This window comes from Tursiops truncatus, chromosome 5 (assembly GCF_011762595.2).
Source record: "Tursiops truncatus isolate mTurTru1 chromosome 5, mTurTru1.mat.Y, whole genome shotgun sequence".
Taxonomy (NCBI): Eukaryota; Metazoa; Chordata; class Mammalia; order Artiodactyla; family Delphinidae; genus Tursiops; species Tursiops truncatus.
The window spans coordinates 27913894-27932961 of NC_047038.1; the positions used below are offsets into that span (position 1 = coordinate 27913894).

A 19068-nucleotide genomic window follows, 5' to 3' on the forward strand; every position below is an offset into this window, starting at 1 on the left:
TTCCTTTTAATCTCTCTAATTAGCAGCCTAGGAATACTTAAACCCTCCAGAAAGCATTTAGCTTACTCCATATATACCCAGCAACACTCACAGCATTTGGCTGTGTCAAGTGAAGTTAACCAAGCTTTAAAGCCATCCAAAGCCTTCCTTCATTAAACTCACAGGAAAGGAGTCTATCCACATTCCGTGTAATTTAAAAGATGTTGAAAACTCATGAGCAGTTCTGAGTGCAAGAGAAAGTTCTTGAAACTTCAAAATCAAAGAACGGGTTTGTCAAAATGACACAACCACATCGAAACCAAAATAAAAATTGTTTTGCTCCTTTCCGAAACGGAAATCTGCAAATAAGAGGCCCTAAAAAGTGCTTTTCAGTAGGTATGTTCTCATCAGCACATGCGTGATGGTAGCACATGCTGGAATCCTTACATTTCTTCAGACTGATGTTACTTTGGCTGAAGTATTTTCACACGGGCTTTTAGTAATTCTCTTGCTTTCAGAGAAATCACAGGCTGAGATGAGGATATTTTATAAACCTCTTCCTGTAATATCTGGTAAACTTTCATCACATAAAGTCCTATTGTGTTCCTTTAACAGCAAAGACATTTTCATTATCAAAGAACGATGTTCATGTTTCTCTGTAAATGCTACTGTTACTGTATTTAAACTTTGATCTTGAATAACAGTAAAAAAAGTAAAATCTGTAGTAGAATTGTAAAATAATCTCTTCTATTAAAAATGTTTCTAGTGGTTTTACACAAACAGAAACAGTAACAAAATGAAGCAATTATTACAGAGTACTTTGCCTAATTTACATATTAGTGATTTAAAATCTTTTAAAATTGAAGTACAGTTGACTTAGTATATGAGTTTCAGGTGTACAACATAGTGATTCGATATTGTTATATTTTATGAAATGATCACCATGATAAGTCCAGTTACCATTTCTCACCAAAGTTATTACAATATTGTTGACGGTATTCCCTATCTTGTATGTTACATCTCTGTGACTTCTTTATTTTATAACTGCAGGTTTGTACCTCTTTATCCCCTTTCCCTATTTTGTCCAGCTTCCCATACCCCTCTCCCCTGACAACTACCTGTATGGTTTCTGTATCTATGAATCTGTTTCCGTTTTGTTTTGTTTGTTCACTTTTTTTTTAGATTCCACATATAAATGAAATCATACAGTATCGATCTTTCTCTGTCTGACTTATTCCATGTAGCATAATGCCCTCTAAGTCTATTCATGTTGTCATAAACGGCAAGATTTCATTCTTTTTATGGATAATATAACATTGTATATATTTACCATATCTTCTTTATCCATTCATCTATCGGTGGACACTTAGGTTGTTTCTATATCTTGGTTATTGTAATAATGCTGCAGTGAACATTGGGGTGCATATACAATTTCAAATTCGTGTTTTCGCTTCCTTTGGATCAATACCCCAGAAGAATGGAATTGTTGAATCATATGGTAGTATTATTTTTAATTGTTTGTGGACTCTCCATACTGTTTTCCATAGTGGCTGCACCAATTTACATTCCTATCAACAGTGCAGGAGGGTTTCCTTTTCTCCAAATTCTTGCCAATATTTATTTGTCTTTTTGATAATAGCCATCCTGACAGATGTGAGGTGATATCTCATTGTAGTTTTGATTTGCATTTCCCTGATGATTAGTGATGCTGAGCATCTTTTCATGTGCCTGTTGGCCATCTGTATTGTCTTCTTTGGAAGAATGTCTACTCAGGTCTTCTACCCTTTCTTTAATGTTAGTTTTTTTGATGTTAGTTGTATGAGTTCTTTGTATATTTTGAATACAAACTCCTTATCAGATATATCATTTGCAAATATTTTCTCCCATTGAGTATGTTGCCTTTTTGTTTTGTGACGGTTTCCTTCACTGAGTGAAAGCTTTTTAGCTTGATGTACCTTCATTTGTTTATTTTTGCTATTGTTGCCCTTGCCTGAGGAGACAGACACCCCCAAAATATTGCTAAGACCAATGTCAAAGAGTACACTGCCTATGTTTTCTTTTAGGTTTCAGGTCTTACATTTAAGTCTTTAATCCATCCTGAGTTTATTTTTGTCTATGGTGTAAGAAAGTGGTCTAGTTCTATTCTTTTGCATGTAGCTATCCAGTTTTCCCCACACAATTTATTGAAGAAACTGTCTTTCCCCCATTGCATATTCTTGCCTCCTTTGTCTAGATTAATTGACCATAGGTGCATGGGTTTATTTCTGGACTCTATTCTGTTCCATTGATCTGTGTCTGTTTTTGTGCCAGTGCTATACTGTTTTGATTATAAAGCTTTGTAGCATAGTTTGAAACCAGGAGCAGGTAGCCGCCACCAACTGTCCCTTCAAACCTTTAAGGAACAGAAACTTTTCATATGTGCACTCTTGGCTGTTTCTCAACTTGCACAAGCCATTTTCAGTTCAAGGCCCATTGTTTTTAACCAGTTGTCAGAGGGTGAAAACCATTACTGAGATTAGATACTGATCTGGAATTGAAGGCTTATTCAAATTTTATTTTGGGTCATTTAGTAAATCAAATAAGTCATCTTAAAGGAAAGAGAAAAATGGAATAATGTTCAGCATCATGAATTTTAACAGTTGTTGCATCTTCTCGATTAGTGTTATCGATAACACCTACTTAAATAGTCCTTTGCAGTTTATAAAGCATTTTCACATCTCATTTAATTTTAAAGGTTAGAGATCAGAAACTCCAATTCCGGTAATACTATTTCATTGTGTGAGCTTATTGGTGTAGTCAAATTGCATGTCTTATCTTCCACCTGCTCTAATGTTCTTTGACTGAAAGAAGATACTGTCACTGTCTTTCAGGGGAGAAATAGTGTTGATGATTAACGAACAAAATTGCAGCCTTACAGGAATCTGCCTCACTTATAGATGCACCGGTCCTTCCTCATGCTTATGGTTCTTGATTACATGTAACTTTGAGAGTTCAATACTTAACCCCTCCTCAGAACCTCTTTATCAAGTGGTGACGCAGCAAGCATCACTGTTATTTTATTACCAGTGAAACAGACCCATAAACAAGCCCTCTCCTGAAGTCAAGGATGGAACCCAGACAAATGAGCGGCTTCCATCAGACATTTACCAGAGTTGGTGGGCGGTTTCCCAAGCCTTGAAGTAAGTAAGCCAGTATGACCTCGATCACCAGAAGCTTTGTCCCCCCACTGCTGTTCTCAGCCCTTTTTCTCTTCATACAGTCTCCTGTCTCCCTCTAGACGCCTATTGTCTTTATGCTCTCTCCACCTTTAGTTCATCCCAGATCTTCTCCCTGAGGCAGGAAAATAGTATCATCTTATTTACTCTAAGCTATAAAGGACTCCTGGGAGGTTGTTTCCTGTTGCATCAGGTACTAGCCCTTACTTTTGGAACCCGAGACCCTGGGTGTTGAGTGAGGACTGCCTTCAGGTAGATGGGGAGACAGGGAGCGCCTGGATGCTCGGGTGTAAGGTGAGGGCACCATGGGTACCAGGAGGCTGATCAGGAGCTCTGGAGCAAGTTCTGCCTCTTCCTCGCTCAGAAACTTAATCACTCTCTGGGCCTCAGTTGACTCACCTGTAAAGTGGACCTACTCTCCCGACTGTGAGGATTGCATAAGAATAACGTGCGCCCCGCACCTGTCTTGCTTGATGGTTAATTCAACACCTCGCCTCTCCCCACGCTGGTCCCAGGCCAACACTCCCAGTGTGTGGGGGGAAGTCGCCCTTAATGTTGAAGTGATTCAGTCCCCTTTTCAAAATCCCGCTCGAAAGCCACGCCCTCTTCGGAAGGGCCCTCGTTTGGGAGGTGGGGTCCTCGCCGGCTTACCTCGCATCCCACCCGGCCTGGAGGCTGGGCTTTCTGGTCTGACAGGGCAGCGTCGGACACGGAGAAGGCGGGGGCGGAGGGAGGCTGGCAAGGCCGGGGTGGAGTCTGGGAATCTCCGCGCTTTCGGAATTAAGGGCTCAGCGGAAGGGCGCACTCGGCCGGCCGACGGAAGGAGTCGCCGTGCGTGCCGCCGCGTCTGAAAGCCGCAGCCCCCCGCGGCCCCGGCTGGGTTGCGTCTGCGTCCCTCTCTCCCCGCTCGGCCCTGTCCCTCCGCTTCGGCTCACATCTGCTCCCCCTCCTCGCACCGCAGACCGCAGTGGCGGCGGCGCGGCCGGCGGGCAGAGACCACCCCTCGATCCAGGGCCTCCTCCAGGTCGCGTCCTTTGACCTCGTGCCTAGCCCGGAAAGCAAAGGGAAGTTCACGGACTCTGGGACCCCAAGGTACCTGTCTAGGGGAGGTCTGGGGTGTAAAGTGGGGACTGCGTCTTTTCTGTTTATCGCCCGGAGAGGGAAGCTTTGTCGAGGGGTCTTCCGGGGCGTTGCGTAGAGTCATCTGCCCCTCCCGCGGACTCGGCTGCGGGCAGACGCTTGAGCGATTATTTACGGCGTGATCCCAAACTATAGGAATATTTATAAATGGAGCGAGGGAGCACTGAAAGGAAATATTGGAGATGGGTTTTCCTTGTACTTTCCTGTGCTTTGCAAAGTTTTTTTCCCCCCTCTAGTCAGTAAACAAAAAGGAATTCCATTTATGAAGTGTAGCTCACCGAGCGGTTGCATGTACACCTGCCTTGCTTCAGCCTATTTGGTTAGGAAAATAACGTAATCCGTTGTTTCCCGGGACTTTCTCCAGCTTTCAGATTGAAAGGAGGAATTTCCCAAATTTTCTAGAGCGAGAATACACCCTGAGCCTCGCAGCGGAAGTCCGCAGCCACGGAGAACCGGACTCTGCAATGTTGGCTGGCTACAAGGCACAGTGGGAGAAAGAAGACATCGTCTCTGGAAAAAACAGAGCTTTACTAAGGTTTTTGTCCTGTTGATTTTGGTTTTCACGACTCCTTTAGCAAGACCTGTTACTTAAGTAAGTATTGATTCTGCTGAACAATAGCGTTCACGGATGTCTTCAAAGCCACACTACAGGGCGATGACCTGGTGAGGGGGGTCAGGATAGTTGTCTTTTGCTGTGCTTCCAAGTTTCTCTTCCCTTCCTATTAGCTCAGTGCCAGCAAAGTTATTTTAGTTCATTTGTTAACACAAATATTACTGTATGTCAGACATCATTACAGTGTTTTACAGCTTTTTGATGTCAGAGATCATGGTTTAAACCCACTTTGATGATAATCTCCAACTCCATTTAGTTCCATAAAAATCAGATGGTTTGTGACTTTGTAAAGAAAATATTTGTTATATGTTTGAATAGATATTAGATGCACATGGTATAAAATTCCGAAAGTACAGAGCGTGCAGTGACAAGTCTCCTTACCACCGTCAATCCCAGTTTCCCTCTCCAGAGGTAACCACTGATACCACTATATAAGCTCATTGTTACTGTTTCTTTGATAACTTAGGCCAAACAGATTTGAAAAAGCTGCTTTTGAGCACCTGCACGCTAGTGACTTTTTAAATAAAAAATCCAACAATTTTATTATTTTAGGTTTTTTTTGTTAGTTTCTGTCTTTTCTGTTTTTCTACTGACCACTCTGAAATGTCAGAGATTCAGGTCACTTTGTAGAGGGAACTTGCAGCTCTGCAAACTAATGAATGTTAGTTTCTGAGTTCCTTGAGGTCAGATACCATGGTTTCCTAAATTTTGGAGCTCCCTAACAACCCGCTATAATTATTAGTGACCTGCCAACATCCATACACGAAGGCTTAAGGTTAACTGATAATCGAAGTAACCTGGTGCTTCACAGCCTCTTCCTCTTATGAGGAGCCAGTAACTGTGTTTGCCTCCCCAACGCTAGATTCTAGGTTGGTGTCCTGCTAGTTCTGACAGACACCTCTGTGGCCCTCTTCTCTACTGGTTAGCTGCTATAGTTTGTGAAGTAACTGGTATTTGGGAGTAATGTTTGTAGTGGGCAAGAGAGAGGGTGCATTTCTGTTGTGTGAATCCTGCCTTTGACACTGTCTTTGTGACCTGGGTTACTTAGATAAACCCTCTGAGACTTAGCTCCCTCATCTGTGAAGCGGTGATTCACAGCGTTATTTTGAAAATTAAGTAAGACAGTACGTATAAAGGGCTAGCCCTGTACCTGGCACATGAAAGGCATACAGTAAGTAGCAGCCTTTGTTACTGTCAGGCTTTGTTATCATTTCATACATTCATAAGATAGGTGAGTACATGTGTCAGGGTACCTTATGGCTCAGTAACACCTTACAAGAAGGGTTAATTTTTGCTTATATTATGAGTCTCTATGGCTCTGTCTTTGGCCCTTCCCTCTGGGAGCCCACGCTGAGCTGCTACTTTTGTGGAGCACCGAGGTGGCACACGGAAAGAGAAGAGGCAGGTCTATCTACACAGTGGTTTTTAAAACCTGCGCTCGGAAATAAGCTTCATGTTACTTCCATTCACATTTCGTTGATATGGTTGTCACTGGAGTGGGAAGTATCATCTTTCTAAAGGGGCAGAACCAGTAGAGATAGGCCTGGTAGTGAGGGGCAGCAAATACTTGATAGTAACACAGGTTACAATTGTGAACCCAGAAGTTCATCAAAAGCTTAGAATTGAGTTACCCCAAGACACTTATAGCCACTGATTTATAAGCCAGAATGCCAAATTTTCCTTTAATATATCTCCCCTGGGTACTAGGCATAAGAGCCTGTACAGGGCAAAATTTTCTTGATGGTGGATTTTCTCAAAAGACTGAATTAATTCTAAGCTACTAGGTTACATAAAAAACACAAAAACACAAATTTGGGTGTTACCAAAAGACTGTATCCAGAATATACCATGTTTTAAAATCCAGGTCTCCTTTTGGAACTGTTATTGTCCAAAGTCCAAGAATGAATTAGAGTGATGGCAGTGTATCCTAGACAAGGTGGAAATCATGACAGATTCTTGCTCTTTCTTTTTTTTTTTTTTGCTGTACGCGGGCCTCTCACTGCTGTGGCCTCTCCCGTTGCGGAGCACAGGCTCCGGACGCGGAGGCTCAGCGGCCGTGGCTCACGGGACCAGCTGCTCCGCGGCATGTGGGATCCTCCCGGACCGGGGCATGAACCCGTGTCCCCTGCATCGGCATGTGGACTCTCAACCACTGCGCCACCAGGGAAGCCCTTGCTCTTTCTTTTTAGGCTCTTTACGTGTTATCAGCTAATTGTTTTCCTGTCAACCATTAATTGCATCATCTCATGATTTATTATATTTATTCTAAGCTGTTTCTTGAATAACGACTTTATTATTGTAATTAAAGTATTTTCAAATCATGGTGATTAACCAGTTCTACCCACTGTGTGTTAATTCTTGCTGCCTTTGGTTTCATAGTAATTTTTATCACCCTTGCTCCAAGATTCTGAGCATTCCTTTCTCTTTTTCTGCTTATAGCTGGACATTTGTTGCTTGGGTAAGGCAATATGGTAAAATAATGTCCAAAAAGAACCTATTATGAAAGTAAATTTAAAACTAAAAATACGTTTCTAAATCAATAAAAAAGAAATTTTGCTTAGTTATTTGTTAAGTAATTGAATAAACTGAGTTTGATTTTTTGCAACACAACTTTGAAAAACAGAAGATTGTATTTTAAAAGTAAACAGTAGCAAGCATGGAAAGAAAAGGAAAACATTGTTTTTTTCTTTTTAACCAGCATAATTTTGATACCAGTATCTAATATAGATGGCAAACAAAAACCAATAAAACTACAAATCAACTTCGCTTAAGGCTATTGCTCCCCAAACCCCACTGTAAATATTGTATAGTATTTAAGGAATGCAGGGAGCACTCAGCATCACTCTACCAACTGGTATAATTTACTACCACACTAGATTAAAGGAATTCTATGCAGCTGTTTAAGATTGAGGTATATTTATATGTATAGATATGGAAAAAATCACCCATTTGTGTTACTAATTGAAAAATACAAGGTCTAGAACTAAATACAGTATGTTCCTATTTGTGTAAGAAATTTTTTTCTCTCTGTGTAGAAATGTGTTATGTGTCTTTGAGTGCACACAGTTTTGCTTGAGGTGTAAAGAAGACTTCTGTAAGGATAAAAGCAACATAGTGGTTGACTCTAGAAGAATAAAAAACAGATTAGGGTGGAGGGAAGATACTTAAAAAAATCCTTTTTAAGTGTTTGAATTTTTAAATCATGTGCGTGTAATTCTTTTAAAATAAATTGGTTTTAAAATGGCAGCTTTGGGTCAAAATAACCTCTCATAGATTTTAATAATTAATTCTGTCTGTTTTACTGCTTAAACTACTCCACTGATTATTAAAGGTACATATAGTGAGTTGGAGGTGGAGGGCACCACGGGGCCATGCACTCTAGAGGGATGGGTTAACAGCAGTTAGATTGAGCTGCTTGTGGCTAATGACAGTTTGTCCAGTCATTAGGAACCATTGACAAAAATGAATAATTCCAGTACAAGTACAGACTATGATATTTAGAACTACCTCATGGAGATATTTTTTTTTAAATAAAAAGTGTGTAATGTCTAAATTAAAAAATTATAGGATAAAGTAAACTTTTAAAGCATTTACTATTTTTAATGCTTTACCTCCTAGAAATCTAAGTCAGGATATAAAGGACAAATGTTGCAGTTATTTGTATATAACTTTTACATGTCTTTAATCAGGATAATACATAATACCTCAAAAGTCACAGAAGCCCATACCTGAGTGTGGTAGTTATTCATCTTGTTCCACCCAAAACAATAGAAAATTCATAATACATTAAGTTTTAATTCAGTTAATAAACTGTAGGTTTTCTTCATGTGTATATCTTCATTTCTTTATTCCTGATTTTCTGTTTAAAGTACAGCTGTCATGTTTGGTCTGGGACCAAGTCACTCTATTTAAATGAAAAAGGAACGGAAGTTTCTTTATGCTCCCCCCAAATTACTTTATCAATAGTCATTCCTTGTTATCGTCCAGATTATATGTATGGTCTTACTGTCAAACTAGAAATGAAAAATAGAGAGGAAAAAGTAATGCACCAGTTCGTATGGGGTTTGGTATAAGATTTCACATATCTACTCATTAACTGAAAGTATCCTGCCTATGTATTGTTTTCTTAAAGTCTAAATAAATCAGAAGATTTTCATCAAAATATTAGAATCAAAGATCTCAATGCCTGATGTATGGGAGTGAACTAATGTGCTGACTTGATTGTTGCAGGCGGGTCAGATTCTGGTGTACGTCATGTCCAATTTCGAAGATGCCGACACAGAAGAGACAGTAACTTGTCTCCAGATGACTGTTTACCATCCTGGCCACCAGCAAAATGGAATATTCCAATCAATAAGGTTTTTTAACCGAGAAAAACTCCCCTCCAATGAAGTGGTGAAATTTGGCCGAAATTCCAACACCTGTCATTATACCTTTAAGGACAAACAGGTTTCCCGAGTTCAGTTTTCTTTGCAGCTATTTAAAAAGTTTGATAGCTCAGTTCTCTCTTTTGAAATTAAAAATATGAGTAAGAAGACCAAACTGATCGTGGACAACAAGGAGCTGGGCTACCTAAATAAAATGGACCTGCCACACAAATGCCTCGTTAGGTTTGGGGACTATCAGTTCCTGATGGAGAAGGAAGATGGAGAGTCATTACAATTTTTTGAGATTGAATTTTCTTTGTCGACAAGACCACTCTTGCAAGAAAACAACTGGCTGCCACAGAAGCACATACCTGAGTGTGGCAGTTATTCATCCTGTTCCACCCAAAACAATTCTCCTATAGAAATGGGTGAAAATGAATGGTAAACGCACAGGGCTAAGGGAATCATGAAGGATGAAGAACTCTGTAGACACTTTATAGACATTCCACTTATTAAGAGTTTCTTAGTGTAGTATATTACTGTCATCTATTACTTTGTCAAATTTGAGATCTGGTGTTATCATTTGAAGTCTGTAACTTGTGTTAGTCATTGATTTAGTCACCTGTTGCATTGCTGGATATGTGAAGAATTACTGTACGTGTACATCTGTGAGCATTAATGTACAAATAGTATCCTTTGTGATGAAGGAATAGTATTCTCAAAATATGGTTATGTTACTTTCTTCTTATGCCTGATTTTGGTCCTATGTTTTATATTGTTTCATTTTGGTTTGTAAGTTTTGGTTTGGTCATATTATTTCACAGTAGTCATTTGTTTTCAATGTCAGGGCTACAAACAAGTTATTATGGGTGTTGTAGCCTGTTGGTACTTGAACCAGAGCATTGGAACAGAGCATCATGTTTTTTAGTGTGTCATTGTGGTTTTAATATGGGAAGACTTATTTGAGCAATAATACCTTGATTTTCTGTTTTTTTTCTCTATAGACTTATACCGTTTATTCCCAAGAATACCGCTTTCCTTATCTGTATTCAGTATCTAAAACCAATATTTTAAACATTTTAACAAACCACTGTGTTAAGCTTAGAATTCTTTTTCTTTTTCCTTTTTTTTGGCTGCACCACATGGCTTGTGGGATCTTAGTTCCTGACCAGGGATTGAACCCCGGCCTCTGGCAGTGGAAGTGCCGACTCCTAACCACTGGACTGCCAGGGATTCCCAATTTTTCATTTTTATTACCAAATTTTAAATAGTTTTTTTATGTACTACAGAGTTTTAAATTCCATGAATTCAAAATTTTAGCAGCATCCATATACATAATAAAGTCAAAGTTTAATTCTCTAACCATTTTCTTTGAAACTCTGAAGAAAGGGAGGAACTGTTTTTAGACTGCTCTTAAGGGAGGACTGCAGTAGGCCGCAGGCAGAGGCTGTGGCTGGGGATTCAGACACATCCAGCTGTGCCCCTCAATGCATATTGGCTCCATTATTTGTTCCTCACCCCGCATGGAGGCACATGGCCACCAGTAGCTCCCAAGTTCTATATGTTACCGATCACCCACCCAAAGAGAACCTTATCTCCCAATTCCAGTCCAAGAGAAGGGTCAGCTTGTGTCAGGTGCCCACCCATCTACCAACCAACTTGCCACAGGTCACGTTAAATAATGGCTGCTCCAGTCAGTGACCACGTGGATAAGAAAAGAGTTTTCTCAAAAAATGGCCACAGTGGGGTGTGGGTGAGGGCAAACAAAAATGTTGGTGTTTGATACTAGGTACTGCAGCTAAGTTGTGAGACTCGCTGTTCACCTCTTAAGGACTCACTTGTCCCAGGAAACTGATTTTTCTTGCGCTCTTTAAGTAAAGGGGTGTATTAATTGGTGCCAGTGTTACAGTCATAGGCAGTCTCTTCTTGAACCTGCAACTTTATGACAAGGGGGTGCTTTCCAATGGTGGAGTCTCATATGCTATGTGATTATATAACCATATTCTAGAAGATTCTGTCTCTACTATCTACTGCATTGACTGACTTGAAGAAGCATTACTTTTAGGCTCTAACATGAGTGTAGTATTAATTTTAATATGCCTTGTGGAAAAATTAGCTATAATCTTTACTACTAGGAGATAACTGTTGTTCACATTTTGTGTGTATATATTTAGTAGCTGATTCCATGTTATCTCATGGCCCTTTTAACATTTCCAGTTCTCTAACACTTGTTTAATTCCTTACAGTAATTGTTATCATCTGTTAAAATAACAGGTAAGGTTACCATTTTACTTTCTGGAGCCTGATTGAAACAATTAGATCTTCCATTTCAGGTGATGACGGAGGATGAGCACTTGGAAAATTGTGATTGGAATTTACTGGGCTTCTAGTTGGTATGAGTTGTACCCAAGTCCAATCACTCATCATTCTACTAAACAACCTACATGAAAATATTTATTTGGCCAGGTATCTCTCCAAGCGATGCATTTAGGGCAGGGACACTGGTGAAAAAAATAGGAAAGCAGTGGTTTTAGACTGATGCTGGTTTCAACAGTTTGTTGCTGGTGGAAGGCCACTGAGGGACTAGAGATGAGCCAGTGTGGCACTGCTTACTAGCACCTTCATAGAAGAGATCATCGTGAGATGCAGGGGAACACAACGGCTTTCTTAATACTGTTCGTGGAATCATTTCTCAAAAACCCAAATCAAGGTAGTAATATTTTAAAACAGGAAACTTCTGGGGTTAGACAGTCAAAATAAGGTGTGACATGGGAATTCCCTGGCGGTCCCGTGGTTAGGACTCCGCGCTTCGGCGCAGGTTCAATCCCTGGTCTGGGAACTAAGATCCCCACAAGTCGCACAACGCTCCAATTACTGGAAAGAAAAATAAAAGCAGGCATAATTCCTGGTTATACCATTTTAAAAGTTCTAGCATCTTAAAACCCTCACACAACTCCATATACCCTCCAGTTACCCCATATCTCTGCTCTGACCGCAAATTTTCAAATAATTGTCTACACTGGCCATTCTTTATTCTTCACCCCTTACAAGATACTTCTCAGTTTCCATCCCTTCATTTGAAAAAATGGAACATGCAATATTCATGTTCCCAAGCCCAGCTGATGCACCTGCCCTTTCTCTCAGTGCCCAAGCAGCATTTGATATCATTGACTCCTCTCTTTCTGGCTATGGTGACACCACATTCTTTGGTTCCTCAAATTCCTCCCCTATCTGCTTCTTTTGGCCTGTTCTCTACCCCCGACTTCTGAAGGGCAACACTTAATTGGGCTTCTCTGCCTGTCTGCTTCCTCAGGGGGATCTCAGCTGGAATAATTACTTAAATTACTATTTACCTACTACTGACTCCTAAACTTGTACCTATTCTTCTCTGAGCTGTAGACATATATCCCATCACCTACTTGGCAGACATCTTCATTCAGGTTTTTTTAAAAATAAATACCTCAAATTTAACTTTACAAAACAGAGCTCTTAATTTCCTCCAATTTCCCAAACCTGTTCCTCCTACTACATTTATTAAGTCAGAAACCAATAAGTTATCATCAAGAGTAGCTGTAGCTGCTGGTTTGGCTGTCATACTTCCATAGATTTGGCCAACAGAAAGGCAATGAACTCAAACAGATTTAGACAGTTTATTACACAAACAGAAAAAGCAGGACCAGTGAGGAGTCAGTGTCCCACATCCCTGGTCGCTAGGGATGTCCGGAGCTAACACTGAACCGAGGGGGCCAGATGACAAGTGCCTTCAGTGGAGGGTAGCTCTGTTACTGAGGAGCTAACTCTAAACTCCAACCAAGCAGTCTTGTTAGCCTACATCTGTACCTGAATGCGGGTGAGGCGATGTTCCCTTGCCTTGCTGGAACCAGGGAGTGGGATGAGAAACTGCCTCATGGCAGTCTTCTGCAAGCCAGGGAGGCAGATGATAAATGGCCTTGTGGTGGCTCCTCTAAGACAGCCTGTCTTGCCATGTTCCAGGAAGGATCGTAGGGGTTCCTGTCAAGACCTGGGTCAGGCTATGGTTGAGTGTTGGCTATGCAGATATGCAAAGTGAGCAAGGTCGCCAGGGCACCATGCTGAATGCATTACCCTACAGTTAATGGGCAGAGGACCTGAAGACGTTTTTTCCAAAGAAGACATACAGATGGCTAACAGGCCATAAAAGGATGCTCAACATTAATCATTAGGGAAATGCAAGTCAAAACCACAATGAGGTATCACCTCACATCTGTCAGGATGGCTATTGTCGAAAAGACAGCAAATAACAAGTGTTGGCAAAGATGTATAGAAAACGGAACCCTTGTGCACTGTTGGTAGAAATGTAAATTGGTGCAGCCACTATGGAAAACAGTATGGAGATTCCTCAAAAAAATTAGAAATAGGGCTTCCCTGGTGGCGCAGTGGTTGAGAGTCCACCTGCCGATGCAGGGGACACGGGTTCATGCCCCAGTCCGGGAAGATCCCACATGCCGTGGAGCGGCTGGGCCCGTGAGCCATGGCTGCTGAGCCTGCGCGTCCGGAGCCTGTGCCCTGCAATGGGAGAGGCCACAACAGTGAGAGCCCCGCGTACCGCAAAAAAAAAAAAAAAAAAAAAAAATTAGAAATAGAACTACCATATGATTCAGCAGTTCCACTCCTGGATATTTATCTGAAGAAAACAAAAACACTAATTAGAAAAGATATATACACCCCAACGCTCATTGCAGCATTACTTACAATAGCAGAGATAATGAAAGCACCCAAAGTGCCCATCAATAGATAAGTGGATAAAGAAGACATGGTGTGTGTGTGTGACTATTACTCAGCCATAAAAAAAAATGAAACCTTGCCGTTTGCGACAACACGGGTGGACCTACAGGGTATAATGCTAAATGAAGTAAGTTAGAGAAAGACAAATACTGTATGATTTCACTTATATGTGGAATCTAAAAAACAAATGATCAAACATAACAAAAAAGAAAGTTAAAGACAGAGAACAAGTGGTTCCCAAAGGGGAGGCGGGTAAGGGGAGGAAAGAAATAGGTGAGAGAGATTAAGTGGTAAAAACTTCCAGTTGCAAAATAAATGAGTAATGGGTATGAAATGTACAGTGCGGGGAATATAGTCAATAACTATGTAATAATATCTTTGTATGGTGACAGATGGTAATTAGATTTATCGTGGTGATCATTTTGAAATGTATAGAAATACCAAATCACTATGTTGTGTAACATGAACTAACATAGTGTTGTACGTCAATTGTACTTCAAAAACAGACAAACAAACAAACAAATAGAAAAAGAGATCAGATGTGTAGTTACCAGAGGTGGAGGGTAGGGGGAGAGGGAATTTGGAGGAAGGTGGTCAAAAGGTACAAACTTTCAGTTATAAGATAAATAAGTACTAGGGATGTAATGTACAACATGATAAATATAATTAATACTGCTGTATGTTATATATGAAAGGTAAGAGAGTAAATCCCAAGAGTTCTCATCACAAGAAAAACAAATTTTTTCCTGTTTCTTTAATTTTGTATCTATGAGATGATAGATGTTTATTAAATTTATTGTGATAATCATTTCACAATGTATATAAGTCAAATCATTATGCTGTATACCTTAAATTTATACAGTGCTCTGTGTCAATTATATCTCAATAAAACTGAAAAAAAATCTTGTTGGTCTACCTCTAAAGGTAATCTGTTCTGCACTCCTATAGCAATTATCAATCCAAGCCACACCATGTCCCACTGGGAGTACTATACATATATCCACTTGTGCCCTCCTACAGCATATTCTCTACATAGCAGCTACAGGAATTTTTCGAAAATGCAAATCTGATCACTGTACACTCTGGCTTACAAAAAGTCAGTGGCTTCCTATTCTACATCAAATAAAATTCACTCTCCCTAACACCCTACCAGATACAGTAGATTCTCCAATATTTGCTGAATAAATGTTATTTCTAATGTTTTTTATAAACATACAAAGCAAGAAAATTGATATCCTTTTCTTAGCAGTTCAAACACATTTTCAAGTTTAGTTCCATCCTGCTTTACCAATTCATTCTTTTTTGTCTTCATAGCAGATTTAATAAAATAATTACAAGCCAGGAGTCAAAACTGTTGCATGTTTATGGAGTAAAACTAGTAATAATCAAATAATTTTTATAATAATCAAATTATTTAAATGTAAAAATGTGTTTATTCACAATCTTTGAGAAGTTACCATTCCTTCAAAAAATTCTTTATGAACAAAATGCCAAGAAAAATTACAATAGTAGCTTATGCCAAACCAAAAATATACATCTGATGTATACAAACTTTAAAAAGCATAACACAGGCAACGTGAATATAGATTATCTTTAAAATATTTCCAATGACATAGCTACAACTTAAATTATGTTGAGACATAAATAACAGCATTACCTAATATATTTACATATTTAAAGTGTCATATTTATTTCTATGAGATAAAAAAAGGTGACAAAACTATATATGTCATTGCCCAGCAGTTCAAATATTGAAAGGGCCACATGATATTTTTAAAGTATAGCAAGAACTTTAAATTACTATTTATATCTGGACCTTCCTATATTTTCGAGAACATGCACTGTCATTGTTGCAAGAAAAATAAAAAAAAAACACTAAGGAAAAATTGAAAAACAGTTTGCTTACTAAAGTCATATTCAATCCTCAGCAAAATCAAGACAAGTAATCAGGGAGTGTCTTATATCCTTGGCCTTTTAAATTGATACGTAAACTTTAGAGAAAAGAAGAGTTAACTGTATATCGTAAAATTCAGTTATATATATTGATTTACTTAGTTCCATCCCATTAAAGCATGTTGTATTACAAGGCAAAGGAAAGCTTAATAAAATCAATGGATTCTTTCATGCCAGAAAGGATTTTATTTACTTTGAAATACCCGTATTACCTTTTTCAGGTTTTCCCTTCTTAATAAATCATGCACAGAGAATATGTTCTGTGTAAAATCTTTCAAGACCATTCATTGGAAATACAGAATTTTAAAAAATGACAGATAGAAATTTACTATATCAATTAAAGTCAACATTCATTTATAGTGGCACAGAAAAGGAAGTGAAAAACCTAAGTATAGGACTTCCTTGGTGGCGCAGTGGTTGAGAGTCCGCCTGCCGACGCAGGGGACGCGGGTTCGTGCCCCGGTCCGGGAAGATCCCACATGCCGCGGAGCGGCTGGGCCCGTGAGCCATGGCCGCTGAGCCTGCGTGACTGGAGCCTGTGCTCCACAACGCGAGAGGCCACAACAGTGAGAGGCCCATGTACCGCAAAAAAAACAAAAACAAAAAAACAAAACACAAAAAAACCCACCTAAGTATATATATTTTCTTAAATATCTTTTGATTACTCACTTTAAGTGTCCAAACTCTGAAAGATTATCTTAACATATCACGTACCTTGTTCAGATTGAGTCAACATTATTATAGTAGGATATGCAACAAGTGTAGAAAGAAACTGATACTTCGGCTTTTCTTTCGGGTCATCTACTCAAATTAATTGTGCTTACTATCACATAATAAAATTTAAGTAAGTCATAGGAATGAATAATGCTGGAAAAGGGAACACTATTCTGAATCTGAATCTGGCAGTCCCTCCTCATGCTCCCTTCACATCTGCTGAGAATTAACACAAAATGCCTTAATACTTTGGCAGTTAGCTACTGAAACAGAGTTAAGAAAGCATTCAAGGTGAAATTAATAAAACTATTTTAAAAGCTGAAAATCTACAAACAGTAAACAGAATTGCTATGAAGAAAAGAGTTAAAGAAATTTAATTAATAACATGACAGAACCATTAAATTGTTTTTGAAAAGCAGAAGGCAGATGATGAAATTGCACTTAAATCTGAAGCAATTCAGATATAACCTATCATTCCTATTCCTTTCTAATAAGCATTTATAACATGTTTCTTACTTCCCCTCTTACAAAAAGGCTCAGCACAACCATTTATACATTCTAGTTGGTTTTAAACATTTGGTCATAACTGATAAACAAGATCACACAATTTTTCCCTACCGTTTTTGTTGATCCACATCATATTGCTTTAGGCCAGAATCAGACAGTTCTAATACAGGATTTACAAATCCAGAATACTCAGAATTGCCATTATCATCCATTTCGGCACTAACAAAATCATTCTCCCACTCCAGCCCGTTGGAATCATCCGAGGCAGATGTAGGATTACTTCCAGTCTTCCTGCTGCTATACTTAAGTGCTGCCTGGAGAATGTCTTCCTCTGTTTTGGAACGTTCTCTCATTGGAAGCATTCGATTCATTCCTATTATATGGGCAGGGTTATTAAAAATCTCAGTAAAGATTTAAAGAGCTATATTAAAAGACAAACTATCAGACTTGATTTGTGAATTAACTTAAAAAGCCAGTCATACGGAAGCCTTTCTTAAGGGAAATGTTAGGGTATAATCCTACAGTGAACATTAATACTCAACAAAGGACAGTTTTATGCAACACTGGTAATCTAGTAAGATGAAATTTCTGAAGAGCCATAAGTAAAGCAGAATGCATGGAGGATTTCAATTGCTATTAGTCTTATACGGCCAAATTAGTGTGTCTGCAAAAGTTCTTTCCTACCTAGATGACAATTTCATTTCTCAGAGATAATAGTAACTCTAATGATAATGATAACAATATACACATTTCCAGCACTTACTAGGTTCCAGTTAATGTTGTTTGCACTTGACATATGTTAACTGATTTGATCCTCAACAACTCTATGAAGTTACCTACAGTACTATCATTATCCCCCATTCTGCAGTTGAGGAAACTAGGGCAGAAAGAGGAAAGTGATTTGCCCAAGGTCACATAGCAATAGAAGTAGTGGGGCAAGAAACAGATTCCATGCAGTTTGGCTTCAAAGTCTGTGCTCTTTTGCTAGTCTGACGCTAGTATAACAAAGTAGAGACATTTCTAGAGTAAACTGTTCTAGATCTAATTCTGAACAGAAAGAAACTGATCAGTAAAGTGAGCATCAAAAATCTTTGAAGAAAAAAACATGATTTTGGCAGAAGGAAGAGAGGGAGGACAGAAAAGAAATTTGAATTTGCAAGTGCAGAATCAACACTGCTAATAGAATTAAAATCTAAGAAAAGAGATTATAAGAGAATATCTCTAGACACACCCAATAATTTTGTTTTCTGAGCTTAAAGAATCAGATCCTACAATAATAAAAGAACATTTAAATCTAGGGACTTCCCTGGTGGTCCAGTGGTTAAGACTCCACGCTCTCAATGCAGGGGGCTGGGGTTCGATCCCTGGTCAGGGAACTAGATCTCACATGTTGCAACTAAAGATCCCGCATACCACAACTAAGACCTGGTGCAGCCAAATAAATACATTTTAAAAAAATAAATAAATCTATCACTATTGTCTGTCACTCCCCCAAAATTGCACACTCAACCTAGCAAACTAAATCATCCTTATAGACACAATAAAAATATGAGCTGGAGACTAATATAAGTTTGTGGATTTGTATTTAATTGAATAATATGTCTAAAGGAAGCTGGATTAGACATCATCAGGTTTCTAGAGGGTTCTGTCCTCTACCTAGTCTAGTTTAATAATTCTGTTATAATAATTTGAATAACAAACTTGAAAGTCATGTTATCTAAAAATTTGATTAGCATACAGCAAGGATGACAAATCAGGAATTAAAACACCTGAAAGGCTTTAGATCAAATTGAACAAGATGCTAAAATAAAAATAA

At 39.0% G+C, this 19068-nt stretch overlaps 3 protein-coding genes across 12 annotated transcripts in view; 1 reads left to right on the plus strand and 2 right to left on the minus strand.

Moving 5' to 3' along the window:
• ALPK1 (alpha kinase 1) overlaps window positions 1–3975 on the minus strand; it is a 132374-nt gene extending 128399 nt beyond the window's left edge. For all 3 annotated transcript variants that reach the window (XM_073804968.1, XM_073804967.1, XM_019927817.3), the window contains exon 1: window positions 3846–3975. The gene's annotated coding sequence lies outside the window, so the exon portion shown is untranslated. The remainder of the gene's footprint in view (window positions 1–3845) is intronic.
• Window positions 3976–9201: 5226 nt separating this feature from the next.
• Window positions 9202–10287, plus strand: TIFA (TRAF interacting protein with forkhead associated domain). The gene has a single exon (XM_004316925.4). The coding sequence runs from the start codon at window positions 9202–9204 to the stop codon at window positions 9757–9759; it is 558 nt and encodes a 185-aa protein (XP_004316973.1). The 3' UTR covers window positions 9760–10287.
• A 134-nt stretch (window positions 10288–10421) lies between these two features.
• Window positions 10422–19068, minus strand: part of AP1AR (adaptor related protein complex 1 associated regulatory protein) — a 31590-nt gene continuing 22943 nt past the window's right edge. For 4 of the 8 annotated variants that reach the window (XM_019927810.3, XM_019927809.3, XM_019927813.3 and 1 more), the window contains 2 exons: window positions 17364–17625; window positions 10422–12188 (listed from right to left, as the gene is read on the minus strand). In XM_019927810.3, the coding sequence (XP_019783369.1) occupies window positions 12020–12188; window positions 17364–17625 (431 nt within the window). In that variant the 3' untranslated portion in view covers window positions 10422–12019. Of the gene's footprint in view, window positions 12189–12950; window positions 13860–13942; window positions 13978–14857; window positions 17626–19068 lie in introns of those variants that run through there. The other 4 variants (XM_033856771.2, XM_033856770.2, XM_019927811.3 and 1 more) reach the window with 3 other exon arrangements.